The sequence below is a fragment of the Onychomys torridus genome, chromosome 1 (assembly GCF_903995425.1).
Source record: "Onychomys torridus chromosome 1, mOncTor1.1, whole genome shotgun sequence".
Lineage (NCBI taxonomy): Eukaryota > Metazoa > Chordata > Mammalia > Rodentia > Cricetidae > Onychomys > Onychomys torridus.
In genome coordinates this window covers 3,048,096-3,072,379 of record NC_050443.1, presented here as the reverse complement: position 1 = coordinate 3,072,379, position 24,284 = coordinate 3,048,096, and the positions used below count along the sequence as shown (strand labels likewise).

Genomic DNA, 24,284 nt, shown 5'->3' with positions numbered 1-24,284 from the left:
CTCAAGGGCTAGGGTCACAGCTCCGGCCACCTTACTCTGTGAATGTTGGAGCTGGAGCCCACAGGCAGGCAAGCACTCTGCCAATGGAGCTACACTCCCAGCCCTGTCCAAGCCCTTGGTTTGTTTACTCATTTATTTATTTATTTGTGTATGTGTGTGTGTGTGTGTGTGTATGCCTATATGGTTGCCAGAGAACATCCTTCTCAGTGGTACTCCTCAAAAGACATATATCCTATTTTTAAATTTTTTTTTTGTTCATTTTGGTTTTTCAAGGCAAGGTTTCCCTGTGTAACAGCCCTGGCTGTCCTGGAACTCACTCTGTAGACCAGGCTGGCCTCAGCCTCACAGAGATCTACCTGCCTTTGCCTCCTGAGTGCTGAGATTAAATGAGTGTGCCACTACTGCCAGGCTGATTTTTATATTTTTATTTTTTGGGTGTGTGTGCATGTGTTTAGAATGACCATATATATACCTTGTGTGTGCACAAGTGTTTAGAATGAATATATATACCTTGTGTGTGTGCATAAGTGTTTAGAATGAATATATATATATATATATATATATATATATATATACCTTGTGTGTATGCACAGTGTTTAGAATGACAATATATATACCTTGTGTGTGTGCACAGTGTTTAGAATGAATATATATATACCTTGTGTGTGTGTACATTGCTTAGAATGAATATATATACCTTGTGTGTGTACAGTGTTTAGAATGAATATATATACCTTGTGTGTGTGTGCACAGTGTTTAGAATGAACATATATACCTTGTGTGTGCACAGTGTTTAGAATGAATATATATACCTTGTGTGTGTGTGCACAGTGTTTAGAATGAATATATATACCTTGTGTGTGTACAGTGTTTAGAATGAACATATATACCTTGTGTGTGCACAGTGTTTAGAATGAACATATATACCTTGTGTGTGTGTGCACAGTGTTTAGAATGAACATATATATACCTTGTGTGTGTACAGTGTTTAGAATGAACATATATATACCTTGTGTGTGTGTGCACAGTGTTTAGAATGAACATATATACCTTGTGTGTGCACAGTGTTTAGAATGAATATATATACCTTGTGTGTGTGTGCACAGTGTTTAGAATGAACATATATATATACCTTGTGTGTGTGTGTACAGTGTTTAGAATGAACATATATACCTTGTGTGTGTACAGTGTTTAGAATGAACATATATATACCTTGTGTGTGTGTGCACAGTGTTTAGAATGAACATATATACCTTGTGTGTGTGTGCACAGTGTTTAGAATGAACATATATATATACCTTGTGTGTGTGTGCACAGTGTTTAGAATGAACATATATACCTTGTGTGTGTACAGTGTTTAGAATGAACATATATACCTTGTGTGTGCACAGTGTTTAGAATGAATATATATACCTTGTGTGTGTGTGCACAGTGTTTAGAATGAACATATATATACCTTGTGTGTGCGTGTACAGTGTTTAGAATGAACATATATACCTTGTGTGTGTGTGCACAGTGTTTAGAATGAACATATATACCTTGTGTGTGTGTGCACAGTGTTTAGAATGAACATATATACCTTGTGTGTGTGTGCACAGTGTTTAGAATGAACATATATACCTTGTGTGTGTACAGTGTTTAGAATGAACATATATACCTTGTGTGTGCACAGTGTTTAGAATGAACATATATACCTTGTGTGTGCACAGTGTTTAGAATGAACATATATACCTTGTGTGTGTGTGCACAGTGTTTAGAATGAACATATATACCTTGTGTGTGCACAGTGTTTAGAATGAACATATATACCTTGTGTGTGCACAGTGTTTAGAATGAATATATATACCTTGTGTGTGTGTGCACAGTGTTTAGAATGAACATATATACCTTGTGTGTGTGTGCACAGTGTTTAGAATGAACATATATACCTTGTGTGTGCACAGTGTTTAGAATGAACATATATATACCTTGTGTGTGTGTGCACAGTGTTTAGAATGAACATATATATACCTTGTGTGTGTGTGTACAGTGTTTAGAATGAACATATATACCTTGTGTGTGTGTGCACAGTGTTTAGAATGAACATATATACCTTGTGTGTGTGTGCACAGTGTTTAGAATGAACATATATACCTTGTGTGCGTGTGCACAGTGTTTAGAATGAACATATATACCTTGTGTGTGTGTGCACAGTGTTTAGAATGAACATATATACCTTGTGTGTGTGTGCACAGTGTTTAGAATGAACATATATACCTTGTGTGAGCACAGTGTTTAGAATGAACATATATACCTTGTGTGTGTGTGCACAGTGTTTAGAATGAACATATATATACCTTGTGTGTGTGTGTACAGTGTTTAGAATGAACATATATACCTTGTGTGTGCACAGTGTTTAGAATGAACATATATACCTTGTGTGTGTGTGCACAGTGTTTAGAATGAACATATATACCTTGTGTGTGTGTGTACAGTGTTTAGAATGAACATATATACCTTGTGTGTGTGTGTACAGTGTTTAGAATGAACATATATACCTTGTGTGTGTACAGTGTTTAGAATGAACATATATACCTTGTGTGTGTGTGCACAGTGTTTAGAATGAACATATATACCTTGTGTGTGTGTGCACAGTGTTTAGAATGAACATATATACCTTGTGTGTGTGTGCACAGTGTTTAGAATGAACATATATACCTTGTGTGTGCACAGTGTTTAGAATGAACATATATACCTTGTGTGTGTGTGTACAGTGTTTAGAATGAACATATATACCTTGTGTGCGTGCATGGTTTCAAAGGAAGCCAGAGGGGTGCGTCAGCTGTTGTGTAGGCACAGGAAACCCAGGTTCTCTGCAAGAGCAGCAAGTGCTCTTAACTTCTGGGCCATCTCTCCAGCCTTATTCATTTTTTAACATGGGCACAGGAGATCAAACCCTGGCCTTCATGCTGGGGAGACAATTACTTTACCAACTGACTCCCAAGGGTCAGAAGCAGAAAGGGAAGGGAGAAGATGCTGGAATGAGCCAGAAGATGGACTGGAGAGAGAGAGAAGAAGGAGGAAGGAGGGAGGGAGAGGGGAGGGGAGAGAGAGGAGGAGGGAGAGAGAGGAGGAGGGAGGGAGAGGTAACTCACAGAGATAACAGGCTCACAGAGATAACAGGCAATGAATAATAGTGAGGAGCATTTGTAACCTGAGCATTCTGAAGAGAATTAATTCATAGTCATCTTTAGCAACATAGGGAACTGAGACCAGACAGGGCTGTGTGAGTCTTCATCTCGACAAAGTTCAGTGGGTAAAGGTGCTTGCTGCTGAGCCAGACAACCGGGTTCAGTGTCTGGAACCCACATGGCAGAAGAAAACTGACTCCTGATTGTCTCAGGTACAATGTGTTATGTACACCAACACACAGACACACACACAGTCACACAAACACACAGAGAGAGAGACACACACAGACATACACACACAGAGACACCCACACCCACACACACACACACACACAGTCACACAAACACACAGAGAGAGAGACACACACAGACATACACACACAGAGACACCCACATACAGACACACACACACACAATAAAAATGTAATAATTTTTAAAATGTCAGGAAGTGGCCAGGCATTAGTGGCACACGCCTTTAATCCCAGCACTCGGGAGGCAGAGGCAGGCGGATCTCTGTGAGTTCGAGGCCAGCCTGGTCTACAGAGTGAGTTCCAGGAAAGGCGCAAATCTACAGAGAAACCCTGTCTCGAAAAACCAAACAAAATAAAATAAATAAATAAATAAAAACCAAAACCAAAACCAAAAAAGCCAGCAAGTGGATTCTGTCTGGAGCTTCTGGGAAGGAACCAAACAAGTGAGGACTCAGCTTAATGAGACCTTCTGGATGCCGCAGATTTAGATCTGCGTTATCAGGGCCTTCCCTGAGGTAACCACAGTTAGCCCCTCCTACTATTTTTGCATTAGAGATGACATCTGAACTCAAACCTTCCTGAGCTGAAATCTTAAGTTTCTGGGGAGTCACAGTCTTTTTCTCTGTCAGTGTTAGGACAGGACTGGGCCTTGGGCCAAGCAAACACTCCACCACTCACTACAGCCCCTGCCTTCCACAATCTCTAGAATCTGTGCAGTTTGAGATTATTCCAGGTATTCTGTCCTGGGGTCACTGGGCTGTGTGTGTGTGTGTGTGTGTGTGAGTCATATAGACATGAGTCAAGAAATGGAGCATTCCCTGGGTGTGGTGCATGCCGGTAATCCCAGCCATCAGGAAGATGAGGCAGGGAGATGGACGCCAGCCTGGGCCCAGAATAAGAGCCTGAAAAGAGAGACAGAGAGAGAAACACAGACAGAGAATAGTAATGTCAGATACTATGGGCATTCTTGGTTCTCTCCCTCTCTCTCCCCTCCCTTGCTTTCCCATCTCCCTCCATTTCTTTGAGACAGGGTCTCATGTATCCCAGGATGGACTCAAATTCCCTTCAACTTCAGCTCCTCCTGTCCCCAGGTGGGCAATATCACTTCTGGCTACGGTGGTGTTGTGAGTAGAAACCAGGGCTTTATGAATTCTAGGCTTTATGAACTCTCCCAACTGAGCTATGTCCTCAGCCCTGTTTATTTGTGACTTTGTTTTTCCGAGACAGGGTTTCTCTGTGTCGTTTTGGTTGTCCCAGAACTCGCTCTGTAGCCCAGGCTGGCCTCGAACTCACAGAGATCCACCTGGCTCTGCCTCCCGAGTGCTGGGATTAAAGGCGTGCGCCACCACCGCTTGACATAATTTTGTTTTTTTGACAAAGAGTCTCACTACTGAGTTCTGACAGGCCTGGAACTTTCTGCATACACTGAGCTAGCCTAACCTTGAGGCTATCTTCTTCCCTCTGTTTCCCAAGAGCTTGGGCCAGGCTGGCAGGCATTCACTCTGTGTGTGTGTCTGTGTCTATCTGTGTGTGTGTGTGTGTGTGTGTGTGTGTGTGTGTGTGTGTGTGTCTGTCTGTCTGTCTGTGTCTGTCTTTCTGTGTATGTGTATATCTGTCTGTGTGTCTCTGTGTGTATGTCTGTCTTTCTCTGTGTGTGTGTCTCTGTGTGTGTCTGTGTGTGTAAGTATGTGTCTGTGTCTATCTGTGTGTCTCTATATGTGTGTCTGTGTCTCTGTGTGTATGTGTGTGTGTGTGTCTCTGTGTGTGCAAGCATGTGTCTGTGTCTTTCTGTGTGTGTGTCTGTCTGCCTGGTCTGTCTGTGTGTATTTGTCTCTGAGTGTGTGCAAGTGTGTGTGTGTGTGTGTGTGTGTGTGTGTGTGTGATTCTCTTTCTTGGGTCTCACCATGTAGCCCTGGCTGGTCTGGAACTCACTGTCTAGACCAGGCTGGCCTCAAATTCACAAAGATCCACCTGCCTCTGCCTCCTAAGTGCTGAGAAATAGGCGTGTGTCACCACACCCAGGCTTTATTATTTGTTTCCTGATACTCAGTATCTTTTCCTCTGAGTCTTCCTGGTTCAAAGACCTCAGGAGATTTCCCAGTACAGCAGGGAACCATCCCAAGTCTTTTGGCATCCTAGAGCTTTGGGGTTTACTCTGGCTGTTTACTTTGGTGTTTTCTACTGGCTGCTCCCCTCTGAACTTACAGAGGCATTGCACTTCCACAGGCCAGAAGGTTTGGGGACGGCCTGACTCTGCAGAGGCCTTCTCTTACTCTGCAAATTCTCACACATCCTCTTTCTGAGTGCAGTTGGTGAGGCTTCCCTGTGAGCTTCCCCCCCCTTCCCCACTCCCCATAAACATGGCTACAGTTGCTAGTTGATAATCCCCTCTTGGGAGGGCCACTGGGCCCCTTATTACAACTTGGTTGCTCCCCCTGTGTATTTATGTGTTCTTGTTTTGGGGGAGGTGCATTTCTGTGTGCTGGAGTGTATGCTTGTATATGTGCATATATGTGGAAGCCAGAGGACAACTTCAGATGGTCTTTCTCAGTACCACCCCCACTTGAATTTTGATATAGAGTCTGTAACCAGCCTAGAGCTCATGAACTATGCTGGCTGGCCAGTGAGCCTCATCAGATTCTCTGGCACTGGGATTACTGGCAAGCTACCATGGCCAGTTTTTATTTTATTTTATTATTATTTTAATGACATTTATGGGCCAGCCATGGTGGGACACAGCTTTAGTTCCAGTGCTAGGGAGGCAGAGACAGGAGGATCTCTATGAGTTCAAGGGCAGCCTGATTTACAAAGTCAGTTCTAGGCCAGAGAATTTGTCTGTGTAAGTGTGCAACTCTAGCACACATAGGACCTGTCAGAGGTCAAGCAGAGAGTCTGTTCTCACCTCTATCATGTGAGTGCCAGAAATCTAACCCAGCTTGTCATGTTTGGTGACGGCATCCTTACCTGGTGAACCATCCCTCCAACATCCTCCAGCTCTCTCCCCGCCCCCGCCTCCACCCCTGCATGGAGTCTGGGGCCAAACTTTCATCCTCAGGTTTACATGACAACGACTTTACCTACTGATGTAGGTTTCAAGGATTAAACCCAGATAGCCAGCTTGTTCAGCAAATGCATTTACTCCTCAGTCCATCTCTCAGCCCCTCAATGTTGTTTTTTTTTTCTGGAGCTGAGGACCAAACCCAGGGCCTTGCTCTTGCTAGGCAAGCGCTCTACCACTAAGCGGTAATATATATATATATTTGGGTTGGGGATTTAGATTGCCTCATGGAGCCCAGGCTGGCTTTGAACTCATAAGGATGAACTCAAATTTCTGAAACTCCTGATTCTGTCTCCACAGTGCTGAGATAGTAGGTGTCTCTGGTTCCAAATACCTATGCTAGCTAGCTACCTTGGTTTCCCTTATGTTCTTCCTCTTAGGGAAGGGAGCCTGTTGTATTAGTGGTTTCCTTCCAGATGAGGGAGAGAGAAGATTCATGAGACTTGGGAGGTCAACACAGTTCACATGCCTAGGAAAGATGAAAGGCTTTTCCTTAGGAAACATCTCACACAACAAAGCCTAAAGTCCCAGTGCCAAAACACTGGAAATCCAGCAGAATTTAAGGTCTAGGACCAAAGAGATTGGGTCAGCGGAACATTACACAGCCCTAGAAAGGCCTTCTTGCTGACCAAGTCCAGAGATGATGCTAGCATTAGATGTTGGGAAGACGGAGGCTCCTAGAGACTCAGTTAAATTAGTCTACAAGTAAGACAATCTACTAACGCAATGAGTGATTAATTGCCTTTCTTTTTTTAATTTTCCTTTAAAACATTTTAAACTGGGCAGTGATGGCGCACGCCTTTGATCCCAGCACTCAGGAGGCAAAGCCAGGCAGATCTCTGTGAGTTCGAGGCCAGCCTGGGCTACAGCGTAAGTTCCAGAAAAGGCATAGGCTACACAGAGAAACCCTGTCTCAAAAAACCAAAAATAAACAAACAAACAAATAAGTAAATAAAATAATTTTTTAAAAATAATTTTTATAATATATATATGATTTTTGATGACAGGGTTTCTCTGTGTAACAACCCTGGCTGTCCTGGAACTCACTCTGTAGACCAGGCTGGCCTCGGACTCACAAAGATCCGCCTGCCTCTGACAAAAGAAAAGGCTGGGTGATAGTGGCGCACACCTTTAATCCCAGCACTCGGAAGGCAGAGCCCTGCGGATCTCTAAATTCAAGGCCAGCCTGGTCTACCAAGTGAATTCCAGGACAGCTAGGGCTACTCAGAGAAATCCTATCTTTAAAAAAAAGAAAAAAGAAAAGAAGAAGAAAAAAAAACCCCAAAACAAAATCACACACACATCGAAAAAGCACAGAGTCCATTTTGTTTTGGTAAACTCTTCATGGGAGTGTGATTGATGTATGTACCCATGACACTCCATCGGAGAAAACTGATTTTGCCTTTCTCAGCAGATATCAATTGCAAAAAGTTAGTCACAGAACTTTGTGTCCACTTCCTTTTCTAAGTTCTGGGATTCTGGTGTGGTTATCTACTAAATTAATTAAAAAAAAAAAATTAGCTGGGGTAGTGGCCCAAGCCTTTAATCCCAGCATTGAGGAGGTAGAAGCAGGTGGAGCTCTGTGAGTTCCAGGCCAGCCTGGTCTACAGAGTGAGTTCCAGGACAGCCAGGGCTATGTAGATACTTTGTCCTTTAAAAAAAAAAAAAAATGTATGGAAAGGTAGACTTGCTGGGGCATACTCGCCATCTGAGCACTTGGGAACTTGGGAAGCCGAGGGAGGAGGATCAGGAGTTCAAGGTCATCCTCCATTAAATAACCAGTTTTGGGTCAGTTTGGAGTAGGTGAGACTAGACCTAAATATGCAAACAACAATAAAAACACAATCTAGGAGTGTAAAGAGGGCTCAGAAGTTAAGAGCCCTGGCTGCTCTTCCAGAGGATCTGACTTTGGTTCCCAGCATCCATGTTGGGTCACTCACAACCAGCTGTAATTCCAGATCCATCTTTTTCTGCCTCCAAGGGATTAAGTCTGTGTGAGGTGACTTCTATCTGAATTAGAAAGAGAGGAAAGAAGCTGAGTGGGCTGGCTCAGCAGATAAAGGTGCCTGCCATAATGCCTGAGGATGTGAGTTCAGTCCCTGGGATCCACATGATGGGAGAGGACTGACTTCTACGAGATGTCATCCTGTGACCTATACACGTATGCCACTGTACATGTGTGTGCCCCCCTCTCCCCCCAAATTAAGTAGCTGGTTGTCACTACACACCTTTAATGTCAGCACTCGGGAGGCAGAGGCAGGTGGATTGCTATGAATTTTAGTCCACCCAGGTATACATGGTAAGTTTCCAGGCTATCCAGGGTTGCATGGTGAGACCCTGCCTTTTTTTTAAAAAAAAAGTGAGGATTGAGGATTTAGTTCAGTGGTAGAGCACTTGCCTAGCAAGCGCAAGGCCCTGGGTTTGGTCCTCAGCTGCGGGGGGGGGGGGGGGGGGGGGGAGGGAGTGAATAAATCTAATTTAATGTTTTATTTTTATTTCATATGCATTGGTGTTTCGACTGTATGTTTGCCTGTTTGCCTGTATGAGGGCATCAGATCCCCTGGAACTGGAGTTACAGACGGTTGTGAGCTGCCATGTGGGTTCTGAGAATTAAACCAGGGTCCTCTGGAAGAGCAGCCAGTGTTCTTAACCACTGAGCCATCTCTCCAGCCCCAGATAAATGTAATTTAAAAAAATTAAAAAAGAAATGGGATGTTAGGGCTACAGCTCCGTTGGTAGAGTAGTGGGCTAGCACACATGAAGCCCTGTGCTTCTTCACCAGCCCTGAACGAACTATAGACTTAGTGGTGTACACTTGTGATCCCAGCACTCTGGAACTGTAGGCTAACAAATCAAGAGTTCATGGTCATCCTCAGCTCCATGGTGAGTTTGAGGCCAGCCTGAGCTACAGGAGACTCTGTCTCCATAAAAAAAGAAAAAGAAAAAGAAAAAAAGATAGGCAGTGGTGGTGCACACCTTTAATCCCAGCATTCAGGAGGCAGAGGCAGGCAGGTTTCTGGGTTCGAGGCCAGCCTGGTCTACAGAGCGAGCCAGGGCTACACATAGAAACCTACTCTGGGAAAAACAAACAATCAAAACAAAAGAAAAAAAAGAGGAAGAAAAAAAAGGAAGGAAGGAAGAAAAAAAGAAGAAAGAAGGAAAGAAAGAGAAGGGCTGTCTCCTGATTCCTCAGAGAAAGGTGGAGATACGACCCAAACATGAGGTACTAAGGAGAGGATAGACTTCGGAAGGAAAATGGCAGCTGGCTTTCTGTTATTATTGTTAGCCATTGCTTTAAAAAAAATTTTTTTTTAAGGGAGGAAGATTTATTTACTCACTTACTGTATTTATCTTTTCAGTCTATTACCAGTGACAAGGAAGGTGTGGTGGCAGTGGGGGCCTTGAGGTCCCGTTAGCCATTGCTTTTATTTATTTATTTATTTATTTTGCATGTGTCATGACATGAGTGAGGGGTTCAGAGGACAACTTGTAGGAGTCAGGACACACAGTGCCACATGTGTCCCAGAGACTGGACTCAGGACTCAGGTCCTACTTCAGACTTGGCAGCAGCTATTGCCACCTCACTGACCATTTATTATTATTATCATCATCATCATCATTATTATTATTATTTTGGTTTTTCGAGACAGGGTTTCTCTGGGTAGCTTTGGTGCCTGTCCTGGATCTTGCTCTGTAGACCAGGCTGGCCTTGAACTCACAGAGATCCGACTGCCTCTGCCTCCCAAGTGCTGGGATCAAAGGCGTGCGCCACCACCGCCAGGCCCGGCCCATTTATTATTTTTATCATTACCATTATTTCATTGTTGTGTGTGTGTGGCCCTGTACCACCCTGTGAGTGTGTATATGTGAGCAGAAGCCAGAGGAGATGGCTCGAGTCTTTACCATCTTCCTTTTTCCCTCCAGGGTTTGTTTATTGGAGGGGAAGCTTGCCATCCTTCAGGCTAGGCTGGCTCTTGGGATCTGTTTGTCTAACTCTCAATCAAATGGTTATGGGAACAAACAGCCATGCCTGTGTGGTATGCTTGCATAACAAGTGCTTTTATCCACTGAGCCATCTCTCCAGGCCTTAATTCCGGGCACTAGGAAGGCTGAAGTAGGAGGATCGATCTTGCTTTTGAGGCTGGCCTCCTCGATGTAATAAGATCTTATCTCAGAAAATAAAGAAATAAAGAATAAGTGGCTGCTTGTAGGGGCAGGGGTTTCCCACCCACACCCTGCCCATTTTGGGGGACTCTGTTCAAACACAAAAAGAAAGGATAAGTAGAGGACGTGGGGTGGGGTCATCAAGAACCCACATCAAGCCACCCAAACAAACCGACTGCACCCAGAAAGCAGAAACCCAGAACCAACAACCTGCCTGGTGGTACAGGACCGTACTTCCGGCTACCCTGGAGAGAGACGATCACAAATTCAACTCAGCCTGGGCTATGGCAGAATCCAAAGCTAAGAAACCTGAATTTGCAGGTTGGTAAGGTGCATGCATTCTGGGAGGCTGTATGTACCTTGTTTGTGGGGAGGATAAAGTGCTGGGGAATTCGGACGTTGAACCCACATAGCCATAGGAAGGAAGTCAGGGCTCCCTGAAGCTGAGGTGATGCTTTTACGCATCTGAGACAGGAAGTGGTAGTTTGGGTGTCTCACAGAAACTGACTGATTAGAACCAAGGTTATAGCTCATATACACCCAGCCTGGCTGGACTTTGCCTCTGTGGGAATGTAGAAGCCCGCCTTCCTGGCTACACTTGGAATCAAAGCCTGTGTTTCCGGATACTGTCACCCAGATCTAAACGTATCAAGAAAGTTAGGAGAACTTGAGGGGACTTGGAGAGGTGAGAGTCCTAGGGGAACCCAGAGACCGGGAGGTGGAGGTGAAGGAGGAGAACCAAGAAGACAGACAAACATCAGTTAATTGAAGGTGAGAAAGATAGGGAACAGTGCCCTGAGCAAAGGCTGGTCTGCCTCAACCTCTTCCAGCAAGCGTGGCCACAAAAGCAGGTGTCTTCAACCCCATATATCTGAGGACTGCTCCCTGACCTGGGAGCCCCAGCCTCTCCACTTCTACTACAGAGCCGCCGCGGCATGTGGAACTACCTGTACTTGCTGCCGGTCTTCCTAGCTCTATGGGCTGTCGCTGGCATCTGGATTGTGTAAGTAGCAAAGGCCCACAGGATGCTTTGGTCTGGGGGAGAAGAAGGGCTGGGGTCTGGACTCTTGGGTTTGATGGAGGGCTGGATTCCTGGGTCTGAGGGAGGACAGCTGGGTGTTGGACGCCTGCTTGTGACGGAGGAGGGAGCCAGAAGTCCATCACCACAGTGAAGTGTTTTGTTTGGTGAACAGAAGGGAAAGTTATCCTCAAGAGCCCCTTACTGACACTTCCTGTATCCCTCCCATCTCAGCTTTGCAATTGCCGTGGCTAACAGGACTGTGGACCTCGAGAAAGGCTTCCCCTTTATCAGGTTCTTGTGGCTGAGGGGGGTGATGGGGAAGGAAAACTGAGGGTCTTACCTCGGAGGGGGCCAAAGGATGACCCTGTCCATCTTCTGCAGTAAATGTGGGTCTTACGCTCCCCAGAGCTGCATTTTCGGCCAAGTCCTCAATACAGGAGCTGCTCTAGGTAAGTATTTGCAGATCTTTCCTTTTACTGCCTGCCCAAAGCTGCCCAGAGTCCCTAGCTCCTCCTTCCCTAGATAGGGGCAACTAGCCCCTCTTCCCCGACAGCCAGGACTCCACATCCCAGCCCTCCTCCCTCAGACCCAGGAATCCAGACCTCAGGCCTTCTCCCTCCGACCCCAAAGCCCTGCACCTCCAAATCCCTTCTTCCATTATCCTCCCCTTATCTCCGATCCCAGCTTCTCCCTGTTTCAAGCCCTCCCCTTCAGCTAGGAACCTTGTGGTGAGTCTGACTCTCGTTCCTAGCTGCTTGGATCTGCATTGTGCGTTATCATCAACTCCGGGACTGGGGAGTCAAAACGTGGCAAAACCAGTTGATTCTGTGGACCGGGCTCCTCTGTGCCCTGGGAACCTCCATAGTAGGCAATTTCCAGGTGAGATGCGCTGGGAGCGAACCTGGGGTGGTCAGCCTCCGGAAACAGGACTACAATTCCCTACGTTTTCCGTGGCTTCTAGCAGCTCTTTCTGTGGACTTGGCTCGCAAGGCTTTCTGGGACTTGTAGTTCTCATTACTCTTGGGCCCGCTAGCGCGTAGAGGACTTTGTAAGAGAGCAGCCTGTGCTAAGCTGTGTACTCAGAACCTCGTGGAACCCTCCTCTGAGGTTGGGATAATTTTATTGCAGCCACCATTCTCCGTTTCATTAAATCATAAAAGTATTGCGATCGGTACAAAGGTTGAGTCTTTTCTCTATACAGAATCTCCACAGAATTCTATTCAGTCCCTTTGGCCAAACCCTAAAGAACAAACAGCTTGTCTGTGGGCGGTCAGAAACGAACAGAGATTCATAGATTCTAGTTCCGGCATTCATGCGGCTCTACAGATAATTGTAGAACGTATGAATGGACAGAGGATAGGAAAAATCTCACTGGTTTATTTTGTTACTATGTTTTATGTCCTGTGTCTGATGTTCAGCCCCTTGCTGAAAGCTGGTGAGGTGCATGGTAGGCGAGGTGCACTTGCTTGCTCTATGTTCCTCAATCTATTACTATATTCCTTTCTTAAGAACATTTTTTTTTTTTGCTCTCAAGTAGCCCAGGCTAGTCTGGAATTCAATATGTATTGGAGGATGGCTTTGCACTCTTCCAGATCCTCCCGCCTCTACCTCATGAGTTCTGGGATTACAGGTGAGCCCCACTCCTGTTTTATGGGGCATTGGGCCCAGGCAAGCACTCTGTGGACTAAGCTGCCTTCTCAGCCGCTATTCCATTTGATTGCCTTTCTAAGGAACTTCCTAGCCTCTCTCCAGTTCCCTCAATGACTTATTATTTGAGACAATCAGATTATTTATCTGCGTTGACCTTGACTTTACATTCTTCTTGTTTCAGCATCCACAGTGTGAGGATTTCATGAATTTTTTGGGGGGTGGAGGTGGGATGGGGGTTGAGAGAGATTTCTCTGTGTAGTTTTGCGCCTTTCCTGGAACTCTGTAGCCCAGGCTGGCCTCGAACTCACAGAGATCCTCCTGCCTCTGCCTCCCGACTGCTGGGATTACAGGCGTGCGCCACCACCGCCCGGTCTTTTCATGAAATTTTTTGTTTTGTTTTTTGAAACAGGGTCTGACTAGCTCAGACAGTCCTGGAATTTACTATGTAGCCAAGACTGAATCCTGCTTCAGCTAAGATTACAAGTGTGTGCCATCACATCTGGCCTTATTACAAATATATATATATATTTAACATGTGTTTCTGTAAGTCACAAACCATTATCACATTTATGAAATTTTCTCCTGCCAAGTATCAAAATTTGGGAGTTATCCAGATGGTTCAGCACGTGAGAGGGCCTGCCAAGCCCGATAAGCTGAGTTCCATCCTCAGGACTCAAGTAATAGGAGAGAACTAATCCTGGTACCTTGTTCTCTGACCTCCACACATGCTCCATGTTGTGACACCCGCTTCTCCCCACAAAATAAGTGCAATAATTTTTTTCTTTGAGACAGGATTTCTCTGTGTAGCCCTGGCTGTCCTAAAACTTGCTAAGTAGAGTAGGCTGGCCTTGAACTCAGAGAGCTGCTTGTCTGTGCCTCCAATAATTTTTTTTTAAATCTAAATTTTGCTGGGCATGTGGTTCAAACCAGTTATCCTAGCACTTGGGAGGTAGAGGAAGGACGATCAGGAGTTCAAGGTCATATAAATCAAGTTCAAGGACAATTTAGGCTCTGTGAGACCCCGTCTTGGGGGGAGGGGGGCTGTAGCTCAGTAGTAGAGTGATTTGCCTTGATACATGAAGTCCTAGGTTCAGTCCAGGAGTTGGGGTGAAGAGGCAAAAAGACCCTGTCTCAAAAAAACTAAAACTAATAAACAAAAAATTTCCCTGTAGGGTATGTTTCCCTCTCCACACTTCAGGGAATTTAAGATTTATTCTACCACGTTTCCTAAATGGCTACTTTGTGGGATGCACTATTGTTGGTATTAAGGGTTGAGGACCTAGCAGCGGATTTAAATTTAAATGGCTCGGTGATTGAGAACACTTGTTGGCCTTCTGGAGGGCCCAAATTTGGTTCCAAGCACTCATAAGCACTAGTAATTCCAGCTTCTGTGGAACCTGCACCCTCTTTTGACCTCCAGACAAGTGGCATTTGCATACACACAAATAAAAACTGATAAATGCTCTGTGGAGCTGACAAGGGCCAAGGTGCCCAGTCTGATGGTTGGCGATAGGGCGGCAGGTTCTATTTGTGTGTGGTGGTGGGTGGGTGGGGAGTCCTCACATGCCACAGCATGTGGGTGGAGGCCAGAGGACATCTTTTCGGATTACTTCATTTCTTCCTCTGCAGGTTGCTGAAAGCACCTACCAGCTCAGCCACCTCAGCAGCCCTGGGTTTTGCATTTTCCATTCCATCCGTTGGACTGGTTCAAAGTCTGCTTCCTGTCATTCCCTCCCTCTGCCATAATTTTATTTCAATTCTCCTCCCTTCCCCCAGGAGAACAACCAGAAGGCCACACACCTGGTAGGGGCCTTTCTGGCCTTCATCCTGGGCAACCTGTACTTCTGGCTACAGTTCTTTCTGTCCTGGTGGATGAAGGGCCTGCCCGACCCCGGGCCCCGCTGGATTAGGTGTCTACGCCAGAGCTTCTGTGTACTCTCCACCATCCTCATCGTGGCCAGTATCCTTTCCCGGGGCTCAGGCAGGACTGGCCAAAGGCGGCTTTGCTTTGGGGTTGTTCCCTCTGCCTTTTGCTGTGTGCCATAGTGGGCGTCTCTTCACGTCTTTGGCCTCAGTATCCATTCAGGATCACAGCTCCAGAGTGGAAAGTGTAAACCCAGGCATGGTGGCACAAAGCCTGTAATCCTAACACTGGGAGGGAGGATTATGAGTTCAAGACCAGCTTCGGCTATGTAGTATGCCTTTGTCTCAAAAGCAAAACAGGTGCAGTAGATAGCCCTGACTTTGAGGTCAGATTGGTTACTCAGGAACCTCACTTTCTCTGAGTATTATGTAGAGGAACTCCTACTGGTTTCTTCTACCCCTGAAGTGCCTCGGTTTCTGCTCTTATCAAGTGCAGATAAGGCTGAGGCAAAAAGATCGCCATGAGCTTGAAGCTGCTAGCCTGTACTACTTAGTGAGACCTGTCCTAAAGAAAATACAGGTAGTTAACTGAGTCCAGTGTTGTGAGGAAGAAGGAGGGCTTGTTTGTGAGACACTTAGTTCCATTCCCCGCATGCAGTGTGCGGCAAACAGGCGTTCTGTTAATAATTGGCTGCCAGGGGTATCAGGTGTGTCAAGCATCTTTCTGGGTGCTGAAGAGCTGCAGAGGCAGGGGAAGTCCGTTGGCCAAGGTGAAAGTCCCGGCTGGAATCAGTGACAGGCTGTAGACGGCCAGCCCCACAAGACCAACTTGAGTGTTCAGATAAGTGACCTGAAATGGCCTCTATAGGCCATTTGCCCCCGCATAATTAGAAATGCTACTAACTAGAGCCAGCCAGGTGTGTGTATGTGTGTGTGTGTGTGTTTGGGTGGGTGGTGGTGGTGTGTGTGTGCATGCATGTGTGTGTGTGCATATGTGTGTGCGTGTGTGTGTGTGTGTGTGTGTGTGTGTGTGTGTGTGGTGGTGGTGGTGGTGGGTGGGTGTGTGGGTAGAGCAGACAAGACAAAAGGTAACCAGTTGGTCTAGGGATTGGGGAATTCCCAAGTGTCAACTTGGGTCCAAGGGGAGGGTGGAGCCCTTACAAAGAGGACCAGGTTTGGGGCAAGGAGATTCATTCCTTTAAGGAGTTAATGTGGAGGAGGCTGTGGGTCCCGCAATAGGGAGAAACTTGTAAATAGCAGAGACTGGTGGAGCCCGGATATGTTTAAGAAGTGCTAACCTGGTACTGGTAATGTAGATCAGCCGGTAGAATGCTTGCTAGCATGCAGGAGGCTCTGGGTTCATACCCCAGTGCTAAGTAAGTTGTGGTGGCACATGCCTAGAAGGTCATCTTCAGCTACATCTCAAGTTCAAGGCCAGCCTGAGCTGCATGAAGGCCTGTCTCCAAAAAGCCCAAACAAAGGGGGGAAAAACCCATGCAGCAGTACAGCCTGAGGGAGCAGAGAGGGTGTTTTTCTTGGGGTTATGTGGAAAACAACAGGAGAGTCACTCTGGGGTCAGGAAGGACCCACAGACCGGAAAGTGGGTGTGGAGCACTGGCACTCCATTCCCAATGGAGTCCTACGGGAGCACAGACTAGGGATGGAGAGGGCAGGGTTTGGAGGGCACCAGAGCAAGGATGGGCGTGAGACAGGCGACCAGTTATGCCAGGACCGGGAAGCACCTCAGATGACCAAAGATTGCCCTGGCCGGAAGCGCCGCGGCATCTGAGGTGGCTTTAGCGTGCGGCGTGGCCCTTGACGCTGGTGTGAAGTGATCATCCTGTACTCTCAGCGGATGCGATCTGCCTCGGCTGCCTGCGAGTGGGCAGTGGCCATGCTGCTCTTCATCCTCTTCGGTCTCTTCGCCGTGGACTTCTCCAGCTTGCGTGGATGCACCCTGCAGTTACAGCCCCACCCGGACTCCAGCCTCCCACAGGCTCCTCCAAACACACAGATGTCACAGGTGCTCTGACTAGGGCCCAGATGATGGGTGGAGGAAGAAAGACCGGGCCAGGCCGGGCTCACGCAACCAGGCCCCGGGGGCTGAGGTTGTGGACAGCCAGATGGATGTGTAGCGGAGTGGGCCTGTGCACGCCACTCAGAGAGGCCGCATCTTGGTACCCGCCTGTCCCCGTGATCAGAAGACGCACCCCAGGAATTGAGAGGCGAAGGCCAGCCGGCTCTCCCTGATCAAGGCTATTTATTAATTTTGTTGTTGTTGTTGTTGCCGCCGGCGGAATCAGACACAGACGCAGGCAGGATCACGCGAAACCAGAATTCCTTCCGGGAGAGCAAATCCGTACAGAAGGTCGTAGTAGGGGAAGGAAGGAGGACCTGGTGGGGAGCGGGGGCCCAGGAAGGGGAGCGGGGGCCGGGGATGACACAGAGACAGAGGGCCCTGTCCGGATCTGCTAAGCCACCCCCAACCAGCTCCCATCCCTCCCCCACCCCACCCGCAGAGATTGATCAATAAATAAAATAATAAATTAATAAATAAATAGAAACAGCTCCCACCCCCTTTTTTGCCCTAGAACCTCCCCCCACTGGGCACGGCCCCTGGAGCCCCATCCCTGCAGGGCAAGGCCGAGTTTTATGTTCCCCCCCAACATACTCCTTGGGCCTTATATACAGATTCACAGTAGGGGGGCAGGGAAGGGGGGTGGAGGGGGCTCCCCTCCTTCCCTGGCCCCCTGGGGTCAGGGTAGAGGGGTTCCATTGGTGGCCAGGAGCTTCTTGTCCTTAGGGGGTCCTCGGCGGGGAGAGCTGCTCAGATCAGGGTCAGGGCGGCCTGGTGGGGGCTGTAGGCTTCGGGGTGGGGTACCAGCAGGCCGGGTCTGGGCTCCATTCTTCTCATCTGTGAAGGAAGAAGTAATTTTGTATGGGCTGACAGGCTGCTGAAACCAGGTTGAGGCTCCTATCTGCTGGTCTCAATAGCCCCAAGAAACCAGAGTTGGCCGGCAGGATGGCTCAGTGGGTACAGGCGCTTGTCACCAAGCTTGATGACCTAAGTTTGATCCCTGGGACCCAAACAGGAGGAGAGAGAGACTCCAAGTTGTCTTCCAAGTTGATGACCGCGATGCTCACTCCCCCATACACAAATAAACAAATGTAATGGAAATAACAACAATCCTAATAGAGATCAAAGTCACCATCTGTGGGACTTCAAGTCCCAGAGACAGCTGCCATCGGGAGGCACACCTTTTCCTACAGGGGGCCCACAGGTTCCTTGTAGCTTTGAAAACCTGCCCAGTTTGTCCCAGGTCCAGGCCAGCCCGTCACAAGAAATTCTCAGCTCTCAGAGGCAACCGCAGGGTTGATACCTGCTGTACTCCTTATCTACATCTAGGTAATTCTAAGGGAATGGAGTTCACAGTGGTGTGGATTGCCTTGGGGTCTCAGACCCTTCTGGTTCTGCTGACCCGAGGAAGCCCACACTTTGTACACATGGGCTAGCATGTGTGTGTACATGATTTTGTGTGTACATGGAGGTCAGCATCAGAACTCTCTAGGTAGACCAGGCTGTCCTCGAATGTACAGAGATCTACCTGCCTCAGCCTTCTGAGTACTGGGATTAAAGCCCACTGTGTTGGGTTTATCTTATTTCTTAGGTTACATTTTTAACTATTTATTTTGTGTGGGGACACACACATGCGGCGGCCCACAGGACTGTTTGGGGAAGTTTGGTTCTTTTGCTGAACCTGGAGCTTACCAATTTGCTGAACTGGTTAGGGGCTTCCCCGCCTCTCAGTGCTGAGATTACAGGGCTCCCCCTGGAGCTGAGAACAGGACCCTGCCTCACTAGGCAAGCACTCTACCACTGAGCTAAGTCCCCAGCCCCTTGGCTTTTTCTCATGGGTTCTGGGGATGAAACTCAGGTTCTCATGCTTGCTTATCTTACAATGTACTAAGTCATTTCTCTGCCATTTTATGAGTGGTTTCCTGCATGTATGTGTACCGTGTGCATGCCTGGTGTCCACCGAGTTCAGAAGAGAACATCAGATCTCCTAGAACTGGAGTTCTGGATGGTTATGAGTCATCATGTAGGTGCTGGGGTCTTCTGCAAGAGCAACAAGTGTTCTTAACCGCTGGGTCATCTCTCTAGCCCACCCCCACACAGCTCAGGTTGGCCTTGAACTCACTCTGTGGCAGAAGATGACCTTGAGCACCTGATCCTCCTGCCTCAGCCTCCCATAAGTGACTGGATCACAGGTCAGGTTAACAGGTTCAGAGTCATCATGAAACAAGGCTCTGAGCACGTTTGTAAAGGATGGTCTGGACTAGGATAACTAATGTGCGAAGACCCACCACAATGTGAGCTGTACCACTCCATGGGCTGGGCCGCCATGCCCTCTCTGCCATGATGGACTGTCCCTTAGAACTGTGGGCCAAAAGAAACATTTTCCTTTTCCTCCTCCTCCTCCTCCTCTTTTTTTTTTGGTTTTTCAAGATGGTTTCTCTATGTAGCCCTGGCTGTCCTGGAACTCTCTCCATAGACCAGGCTGGCCTCAAACTCACAGAGATCCGCCTGTTTCTGCCTCCTGAGTGCGCCACCACCACCCAGCATTTCCCTTACTTTTTTAGTGTGTGTGTGTGTGTGTGTGTGTGTGTGTGTGTGTGTGTGTGTGTGTTATGCTGCAGCTCCAGTTTGCTCTCCTTTCCATCATGTGGGTCACGGGGACCTAACTCAGGAGGGGTTAGGAGCTCAAGCACCTTCAGATGTTGAGCTCTCTCACCAAAACCCACTTCCTGAAGTTGCCTTTGGAAGGTATTTTCTTGCACCAACCAGTCATTTAACTAATCCTCCTGGGCCTGAATAATTCTGCTATGAAAGGTTTTCTGTGAGTTAAAAGGTTTTTCAGCGTCCCTGGTCCCCACCCACACGATGCCAATAACACAATAACATCTTCCTGCTCTTCATGTGAGACCTGCCAAATGACCCCCAGGGAGGCTGTGGTAAGCTGAATAATGCTATCCCCCACAGACGTTCATACCATAAAGCTGGGGACCTGTGAAAACGTTGAGATCATGCCTTGTGACTCAGAATAATCCCTGTGGGTTGGGGAGACTACCTGGGATTATCTGGGCAGACCCAGTTTAGTCACACAAGTCCTTAAATGAACCAGTCATGTCAAGGGCAGAGCAGTGTTCCTGGCTCTGGAGGATGTGGCCACAGATGAAGGAAGGGGATGCAGAGCAAGAGAGGACAGCTCTCAGGAAGACACCCTGATGTCAGCCTGGGTGCCGCACCTCCAGGACAGCAGGATGGAAAATCTGTATTGTTTCAGGAACCAACTTTGAGGTTTTTTTTTTTCCCTTGAGACAGGGTTTCTCTGTGTAGCCCTGGCTGTCCTAGAACTCACTTTGTAGACCAGGCTGGCCTCAAACTCAGAGATCATCCTGGCTCTGCCTCCCAAGTGCTGAGATTAAAGGTGTGCGCCACCTCCTGGCTTGAGGTCATTTATTAATGTCAGCCAATGAATCCAGGGTCAAGATGAGCCCTGTCAGGAGTCAAGCTACTAGTGTCCTCCAGTGGCTGCTCTACTCATTGCTGGGTTCTCTGCGCTCACTCCCTTCTATAGGGGGTGGGGACAGAGGGATGTCAGGCTGATTTCACTGGACTCATGCTCCTTTCTTGCATCCTACAATGAAGCCTGCTTTTCTCTGTAAACTCTTCATTCATCTTTGCATCGTTGGTTGCTATGGCAGACACACCTGGTACTACAGGCTAAATGTTGTGTCCCCCATAATTCACATGCCGAAATCATCACCCCTAAATCAATGGGGCCTCTGGGAGATGATTAGATTTTTTTCGGGTGGAGCCTTCATATATGGGCTTTGTGCCATGAAATTATCAAAGACCTCAGGGAAAGCTAGATCAGTGGTGCATGCCTGTAATCCCAGCAGCTGGGATGGAGGCAGGAGGATAGGAGTTCAAGATCATCTGTATCTACATATTGAGCTTGCGGCCAGTCTGGGATAGAGGAGAATCTGTTTTAATAAAAGCAAAAAGGAAACCTAAGGAGACACAGTGAGAAGAGAGCATCAGTGAATGAGGAAATGGGCTCCAGACAGACACAAGGTCTGTCGCGCTGCCTTGACCTGGGACTTCTAGTCTCGGAACAAAAATTCTTGGGCTGGAGAGATGGCTTCCTGGCTAGGAGCCCTGGCTGCTCTTCCAGAGGACCTGCATCTAATCTCCAGCTCACAACCCTCTGTAGCTCTACTTCTGAGGGCTCTGGTGCCCTCTTCTAGCCTCCACACACACCAAGCATGCACACGGTGCACAGAAACACATGCAGGCAAAAACACCCATGCACATAAACATGCACATAAAATATAATGCTATTTAAAAAAATAATTAAAAAAGAAAAGAATTCTTTTTGTTTATTTCTGAGACAGGGTCTCATAAATATCTGTCTGGCCTCAAATTTGATACATAGTGGAGCATGACTGAATTTCTTTCATTTTTAGAAAATTGAAAAACATTTATGTGTATTGGTATTTTGCCTGCATGTATATCTGTATGAAGGTGTCAGATCCACTGGAACTTCAGTTATGGACAGTTGTGAGCTGCCATGTGGCTGCTGGCAATTGAACCCACGTCCTCTGGAAGAGCAGCCAGTGCTCTTAAACACTGAGCCACCTCTCCAGCCCTGATTTTCTTTCTTTTGTTTTTCTTTTCTTTTCTCTTTCTTTCTTTCTTTCTTTCATTCATTCATTTATTTAATTTTTTGTTTTTTGAGACAGGGTTTCTCTGCATAGCTTTGCACCTTTCCTGGAACTCTCTTTGGAGACCAGGCTGGCCTCGAACTCACAGAGATCTGCCTGCCTCTGCCTCCCGAGTGCTGGGATTACAGGCGTGCACCACCACCGCCTGGCTATTTTGTTTTTCAAGACAAGGTTTCTCTGTGTAGTTCTGGCTGTCTTGGAACTCCCTCTCTAGGCCAGGCTGTCTTGGAACTCCCTCTCTAGGCCAGGCTGTCCTTGAACTCATAGAGATCTGCCTGCCTCTGCCTCCTGAATGCTGGGATCAAAGGCGTGCATCTCCACTGCCTGGCTGATTTTGGATTTCGGATCCTCCTGACTGTCTCCAAAATGCTGCCTGAGATTACAGCTATGTGACACCACTTCCAATGTACGTCGTCCCAGGATTGAACCCAGAGATTAGTGCATGCTGGCTAAGCACTCTATAACTGAGCTACATCCTCAGCCCCGTTTGTTTGCCTTGAGACAAGTTTTATTAAATGGCCCAAATGGCCTGGAACTAGTCACTCAGGATGGCCTTGAGTTTGTGGTAATCTTACTGCCTTAGTTTCCTGAATGCTGGGACTACAGGCAAGCACCTCCACACCTGGTTTCCCATTGCTTCAAAGCCACTCAGATCACCAGGTGGTGGTGGCACACTCCTATAATCCCACCACTAGGGAGGCAGAGCCAGGCGGATCTCTGTGAGGCCAGCCTGGGCTACCAAGTGAGTTCCAGGAAAGGCGCAAAGCTACACAGAAAAACCCTGTCTCGAAAAACCAAAAAAAAAAAAAAAAAAAAAAAAGCCACCCAGATCATGTTTTTTGCTTTTCTTTTTCTCTGATGGGGAATTGAACCTTTGCTAGGCAAACAGTCTACCTCTGAGTTAACCCCTAGCCAGTTTATGTTATTCTCTTAGGGAAACTGGATGAATTCTAACACCTCCCTGATGCCTGGCCTCTGTTCCGCCCTCTGGATGCCAGATGAGAACTATGACCTTCAATTCCAATGATATTTGGGACCTGTAAAGTGAGCCACTAATACATCCTATCTGTCCTGGTTTTAGCCTAAAGGTTATGCCCTGCTCCCAGTCCCAAGCACACCAGGAAGGCTGGTAAATCTCCCACAGCCCTGTGGCACCATGTTCCATTGCTCCCAACATGGAGGCCACTGTCCTCTAAGAGCCTCCAGGGTGCTGAGGAGTCCCTTCTCAGACCCCAGCCTTTTGTGGGAAATCTTTTCTCAACAGTGCAGGGGAGGCCTCAGCAGGACACTGGCCAAAAGTCCAGGAAGCGGGCCAGCCTGGCTTCTCAGAAGCAGGGAGAGAGCAGAGTTTGCGCTGGTCACCCTGGATGTCACCCACCTGCTAGGGCCTGCACAGAGGGCTGGTCGTGAGTGCTCAGCAGCTGTGCCTGGATGGTTTCCACCACTCGCTTGAACCGACGGCTGGGACCTGGTGGGGATGGGCAGATAGGAAACATGGTCACTTGGAGTGGAGGCAGCAAAGTCCCTCCGTCAAGCAAGACATCCTCCTTTGACTCTGTTGGGCCTGCATCAATAACTGGTTCCCAAATAGATCTCTGCTCTGCACCTAAGGAACACGGTTACACCCAGACATCTTCATTTTAATATAACGAACGGCAGGTGTTTGTTTCTCTTTAAGTAGATGTTGCTGCTTGTTTAACTTTCCTTAAGGATGTGAAGAGAAAAAAAAACTGTGAGAAAAATAAGTGAGGGGCTGGAGAGATGGCTCAGTGGTTTAGAGCACTGGCTGTCTTCTAGGTGGCTTGAATTTGATTCTTAGCACCCATGTGGTGGCTCACAACTACTTGTAACTCCAGTCCCAGGGAACCTGGCTTCCTTGGGCACCTGGCACACACATAATGCACAGACCATAATGGCAGAAAAAATACTCATATTCATAAAAAATTTTCTTCTTAGCCGGGCGGTGGTGGCTTACACCTTTAATCCCAGTACTCGGGAGGTAGATCCAGGAGGATCTCTGCGTGTTTGAGGCCAGCCTGGTCTACAGAGTGAGATCCAGCACAGGCACCAAAGCTACACAGAGAAACCCTGTCTCAAAACAACAACAACAACAAAAAACAAACAAAAACAAATTTTTTCTTTAACATAGAAAAGTGAAGGAAACAAACACCACCACCACACCTTGGGCTGGCAAGATGGCACAGTGGGTAAAGACACTTGCTGTCACGCCTGACAACCTGGAGTTCAATCCCTGGGATCACATGTAGGAGATTCCCACAAACTGACCTTTGACCTCCAGTTGACATCACACACACTCA

The 24,284-nt window shown here is 47.4% G+C and overlaps 2 protein-coding genes across 3 annotated transcripts in view; one reads left to right on the top strand and one right to left on the bottom strand.

Moving 5' to 3' along the window:
* The first annotated feature begins 11,578 nt into the window (after positions 1–11,578).
* On the top strand, positions 11,579–17,697 carry Tmem150b (transmembrane protein 150B). The gene is made up of 6 exons (XM_036201069.1): positions 11,579–11,646; positions 11,869–11,955; positions 12,046–12,113; positions 12,416–12,543; positions 15,091–15,274; positions 17,010–17,697. The coding sequence occupies exons 1-6, from the start codon at positions 11,579–11,581 to the stop codon at positions 17,207–17,209; spliced, it is 735 nt and encodes a 244-aa protein (XP_036056962.1). The 3' UTR covers positions 17,210–17,697.
* The window catches only part of Brsk1 (BR serine/threonine kinase 1), a 27,892-nt gene continuing 21,026 nt past the window's right edge, over positions 17,419–24,284 (bottom strand). For both annotated transcript variants that reach the window (XM_036184243.1, XM_036184246.1), the window contains 2 exons: positions 23,345–23,434; positions 17,419–18,091 (listed from right to left, as the gene is read on the bottom strand). In XM_036184243.1, the coding sequence (XP_036040136.1) occupies positions 17,934–18,091; positions 23,345–23,434 (248 nt within the window). In that variant the 3' untranslated portion in view covers positions 17,419–17,933. The remainder of the gene's footprint in view (positions 18,092–23,344; positions 23,435–24,284) is intronic.